The 5,437-nt window shown below is 39.7% G+C and overlaps 2 protein-coding genes across 5 annotated transcripts in view; both read left to right on the top strand.

Annotated features, from left to right (window-relative positions):
* Positions 1-304, top strand: part of fasn (fatty acid synthase) — a 20,096-nt gene extending 19,792 nt beyond the window's left edge. Inside the window, exon 42 of the mRNA XM_019865579.1 lies at positions 296-304. Coding sequence (XP_019721138.1) covers positions 296-304 — 9 coding nt within the window. The remainder of the gene's footprint in view (positions 1-295) is intronic.
* Positions 305-1,759: 1,455 nt separating this feature from the next.
* The window catches only part of mettl9 (methyltransferase 9, His-X-His N1-histidine), a 12,261-nt gene continuing 8,583 nt past the window's right edge, over positions 1,760-5,437 (top strand). Inside the window, exons 1-6 of one of the 4 annotated variants that reach the window (XM_019865734.1) lie at positions 1,760-1,996; positions 2,081-2,242; positions 2,564-2,754; positions 2,835-3,044; positions 3,536-3,720; positions 4,135-4,212. In XM_019865734.1, coding sequence (XP_019721293.1) covers positions 2,144-2,242; positions 2,564-2,754; positions 2,835-3,044; positions 3,536-3,720; positions 4,135-4,212 — 763 coding nt within the window. In that variant the 5' untranslated portion in view covers positions 1,760-1,996; positions 2,081-2,143. Of the gene's footprint in view, positions 1,997-2,050; positions 2,243-2,563; positions 2,755-2,834; positions 3,045-3,535; positions 3,721-4,134; positions 4,876-5,437 lie in introns of those variants that run through there. The other 3 variants (XM_019865733.1, XM_019865735.1, XM_019865732.1) reach the window with 3 other exon arrangements.

The following is a 5,437-nucleotide window of genomic DNA, read 5'->3' as shown; positions in this document are numbered from 1 at the left end:
CCAAGAGTCACGGCAAGGGAGGGTTAAAACATACCATTCCACACACGTATTCCAGTTCCATAACATTCCCCACCCATAATTTGTTTGTTAGGATGTGTACCCATTTACTTTGTTTAATTTAGGGAATATCCTAAGTTTTGCACACCACACGTTTACATTTTGTGCCATTTTGCTACATTAATCATTATTTAACACATTTTTTTTAATACCGTTGAAGGAAATTCGCTCTCCCCCCCAAATGTCATGAAACTGCTGTCTTTTACCCCACTGGGCAAAAGATTTGTGCTGTGAACAGATGGACTGAAATGTGCTGGATTGCATTTTAAGGAATGTCTACCTTGGAATTTAACTCTAAAATTGTCAGATAAACAAGTCATCATTTTAAATCCATCTTTTTTTTTTATCTCACTTTAATGCACCTATTTTCACCTGGTACAGGGTATCGCGGCGATAATCGGATCCAAGGATATTACACAAAAAGCCTGACTAAACTTTTTTTTCCATGTCTGTCAGTATTATTTCAGAATTGTTTTTTTTTTTGTTTGTTTGTTTGTTTTATTTGTTTTCTCATTGAAGATTGTGTTGAATTTGACAGTGTGGTCATTACAGTTACAGAGCTCACCCCAACTCGTAATGAAATAAGAGCACGGTGGACCATGTGTAATCTTAAGAGGTGAGAAGGGGGAATTCACCCACATTTTTCTTTCCGGAAAAATCTTTTTTCTCTCCTGAATAATGAAGGACAGAAAGACCTTTTGTGCTCGTGGTACTGTTAACATGCTGTTGGACCTAAACCTCTTACACATACCGGTAGCTATGTTAGTAACACTTGTTGTATGCAGACCTTCATGCACCCCTGATGAGGTCCTCTGTCTAACTGAGACCCCTGCTGACTTTGTTGTCTTACTTTTAGCTTTATCATTATATCCAGCAGGCAGTCTGGTCCCCCCTGCAGGCAACGGTCAACATAATCTCTGAGACTTGTGATCTGGTCAATGAAGGGTTGGGTCAGGGACAAGACAAGGACAAAGAACCATTCTTTATTATTAATTATTGTCCAATGTATTTGAGATGTATTGATGCAGCTAATAAAAACCTCTCACTAAAAAGTTCACGAAACTGATTTTTTCCCCCCCTGGAAATACGTGTTATGATTATGAAATTTCTATTAATATGAGTGTTTTAATCAAAACATCAAGTAATGAAACATGGTAAAAGGAGGTTTCATCTTTTGAAGATTGAGTTTTACGGTGAAACATTGAATCTCAATCTTTGTGTTGAATAAAGTGTGGAGAACTTGAAGGAAGGAAAAGATACAAAAAACTGAGAAAAGCAAGATATTCCACATCTGTGGCTTAATTGAAGAGAATTGTTTTAATGGTTGGGGAATTATTTTTTTTTGAGAGCACGATGCAAGCTAATAAAAGGGAACAATTTTGTGTGCAGGTTTTTATGTGCTTGGTGATCAAATCCGAGTATGTAACCTATTTATGGATTACAATTGACAGTGAAAATAGCTATTTTTCTTTTATACTTGTGGCCATTTCAGAGCCTTTTTTAGTACCCGCTTAAAGCAGAAAGACTAATTTGTTTCCCGCACGCAGTATTGTTTTATCGATTAATTTTCAAAAGTCACAACCGAGTCTGACAGATTTCCGTAGTGTGCGTGTATTTTATCCCCGCTTCGCTTTTAGTTTCTGCTTCGTTAGAAGTCCCTAGCAGGCCGGAGCCAGCCGTCGAATCCGGACATATTTAGTGGTTACACCGGAAGTATATACCCGGAAATATGTTTACCTTCTGGGCAGGGACCACCGGACAAAGCCGGTGGATGAACAGCAGCCGGCTTTTTAAAATCCACCCCACCCTTGGTATTGTTTGGTTGCTTGTTTTGGAAGCAAATTAAGTCCTGGCGTGTTGGTATGCGATTGGTCATTGCTTGTTTACCCGTTTATCTTGCATTTTTAATTAACAACATCTCCCTGCTCTCTCCGGTCGAGTGAGTTCGCTTCTTCCTGACGGTGTCTATGCTCAGGTGTCCGATTGCTCACAAGAGTTGTTGTCCATTATGTGTCATCTACAGCTGAGGACATTGATTTTTGTGGCGTGGGTGCTGGGTTACGTCGTCTTTCTGCACTCCGTCAGGATGATATGGACGGCTAAGTACGCGCGGGGTCCACTGGCACGCTCACTTTTAGTGAATATGGTGAGCGAAGGGGAAGGAACAGCGATGGAGACGCAGGAGGTAGGAATTCTTATCATTGGCATGAGAATACGTCATCGCGCGGCGCAGAAAGGCACGCTCGGTTACCGCCGTTCGATTGTTACGGTGTTGAAGTGTTTATTTTTTTTTATTATGTTGTGTACTAAGACGTAAGAATTTACTGTTGGTGGCATGGGGGACGAATTATTTTTTACATCCACCCTGCAGTTCTGGGGTTAACGTTTGAAATCCAGGCTCTGACTCTCCCCTCAGTTCTTTTGTTCTTTTCGCTGCAAAGTACTGAACCATGTGTTGTTTTCAAGAACTTGGATGTTACCATCTTCCTAATTTGTCCCCCCGCAGTGGTACAAATGCTGCCCCGATCTGCTTGGGGAGTCTCTACGACCACTGTTTGTTGAGAGTCATCTGGATTCAGGCACCAAGGCTTTCCTCAAGCAAAGCATTGAGAAATCGAACTGGTTATTCACACAACTGTATCACTCCTTTGTTTCAAGTGTCCTTACCCCTCTGGTGTCACGCACTTCCATCAATGGGTGAGTCCATAAGTCCAAACACAGCGGTCCCATAATTTCATGTGAAGTCACTTTTTGATCTGTGTTATCCTCCTGCCCAGGTTTCTGGGTCGTGGGTCCATGTTTGTGTTTTCCGCGGAGCAATTCCAGAAACTTCTCAAGGTCGGACCAGACTGGAAGGCAGAGAAACTCCTGGACCTTGGAGCCGGTGACGGTGCTGTTACAGAAATTATGAGAAGCCATTTCAGAGAAATTTATGCTACTGAGGTCTCGCCACCGATGAAATGGCACCTGCAGAGGAGGAATTTCAAGTAAGGATTTGGAGGTTTCTTCTTTTCAATCCAGTGGTCCTCGACCGTTTCGCTCCTCTGTTAAATTAACCAAGTGAATAGTACTGCATCTTGAAAAATGTATTTCTGTATTATGTGAACTTGTATAGGTCTCTACATTAAAACAAGATAAGATGTCCTTTATTCAAATAAATATATATAAATTGATAATAATAATTAATATAAATTGAGGGTTCTTTTAGTGTAGCAGAGATTTTTCTATATTCTAGCGCTGGTGGCCTTTAACATTTTGAAGCATATTTTTTCAGGGTTCATTTTAAAACACACGGCGTAATTTGGTATGATTACAACAAAATACACACGTACCAAACCAACCTAAAATTGAGGCTTTTCGCCTCACTATACCTTGTTTTTAAAAAAAAAAAAATGCATTTAGTGCTGCTGTTGTGTAAATGTGAGCCAATGCTGCTAATTAAAAAAATTACTCTATGCGCTTCATCCACAGATTGCAGGTTGATGGGCATCGACGAGTGGCAGCGAAGCGGCCAGCAGTATGATGTCATCAGTTGTCTCAACCTGCTGGACCGCTGTGAGGATCCTCTCCATCTCCTGCGGGATATCAGGCGATCGCTCGTTCCCAACACCGGACGCCTCGTTCTTGCTGCTGTTCTTCCTTTCCAACCCTACGTGGAAGTTGGTCAGTTTAAGACAGTACAGATTACACTCGTACATTTTATTCAAACACCCACAGAGCTTTTTCTGTTATCGTTTGTCCTGCAGTCCTCTTCCAGAGAGAATTTCTTTTCAACTTTTACCGAGTTGTTTTCAAATAGGGAAATTCCATGTGATTTTTCTCAATCGTTCATCCATTTCTGTTTTTCACCAACTTTGTGTGGAAGTTGGTCAGTTTAAGACAGTACAGATTACACTTGTACATTTAATTCGAACATCCACAGAGCTTTTTCTGTTCTCGTTTGTCCTGTAGTTCTCTTACAGAGAGAATTTTTTTCAACTTTTACAGAGTTGTTGCCAAGTAGGGAAATTCCATGTGATTTTTCTCAATCGATCATCCATTTCTGTTTTTCACCAACTTTGTGCAATTTCTTGATAGGTGGGAGATGGCAGCGTCCCCAAGAGCACTTAAAAATACAAGGCAAGACATGGGAGGAGCAAGTCACGAATCTGTCACATGACGTCTTCCGAAAATCAGGATTTGAGGTAGAGACTGTGACCCGCTTGCCATACCTATGTGAAGGGGACATGTACAACGATTACTACGTTCTCGATGATGCAGTTTTTGTTCTTAAGGCGTCAAACGTGACTGAAGACTCTGGTCAGTGAAAAATGAATCTTGACCAATTTTGCCAAAATGAACTTTGAAAAGGTGGGTTAAAGTCAGTCAAAAGACTGACAAATATTTTTCTTGTTTTAAACAAAAAAGGGGTTGGAAGCGCCGGAATTATGTTTACCAAACATTTTGTGTGACTGTGATACCTCGCCATTTTAAAACAGGTCACTTTATTCCCATACCTCAAAACGGTGTACGGTGCCGGGATGGTACAGTAAGAGCTACACATCGCTATACTGTACTGTATCATGTTCTTGTGTGGGAAGTGTAAAAATTGTTTCTTTCCATATCAATGTGAAAAAAATCTTATCTAAATGCACATTTATTGACATGGTTTAAATGACTGATTTTATACTGATTTACATGATGCTAGTTATAAAGGTTCCCTCAAGTGAAACTTTTTTTTCACTGGTTTAAAAAAAAAAGCATGCATTGAAATCTAATTCATTTACTCATCATGTACAGATTCAAAGATAAAACCAAATATAGATTAAACTTTTAAATGTGCCATTATTGCTTCTTTTTGATGATGTAATATGAATCTACAAAATAGCAAATAAGAAGGTACCGGTACCATTTTGTCGCTGTCGGGCGGAAACCCAGTCTGTCCAAATATGTTCAATTTAATCTTTTTTCAACAATTCGATGCTCTTGAAGTTTTATAAAACTTTGCCTCTAACCTCACTTGGCAGAGTCATTCGACTTAGGAGGCACCTAAAAATGGAAAATATATTTTTAGACGATAACAAATGAGAATAGTTGGATTACATATATTTGAGAAGACATGTTTAGCTGCAATCGATTGCTGTAATGCTACGTTTGGTAACTCCAACAAGTTTTTTTTTTCCTGATTTGGTGAAAAGGAGCCACTTTAGAGATGCAAGAATTCCGCCCTACAACGGAATTTGTTTGATCAACTTTTGGAATGTTTACACACTTTTTGTTTGCGCTGTCAATGAACCAATGCTACCAACCCCATGGGAACACGACCAAGATTCCGAAGTTCCAATCATTGTTTATGTATGCACACAATATACTCACAAAACTGAGTACATCCCTCACATTT

Source organism: Hippocampus comes, unplaced genomic scaffold (genome assembly GCF_001891065.2).
Source record: "Hippocampus comes isolate QL1 unplaced genomic scaffold, H_comes_QL1_v1.1 scaffold58, whole genome shotgun sequence".
Lineage (NCBI taxonomy): Eukaryota > Metazoa > Chordata > Actinopteri > Syngnathiformes > Syngnathidae > Hippocampus > Hippocampus comes.
This window is presented reverse-complemented; position numbering and strand designations above follow the sequence as displayed.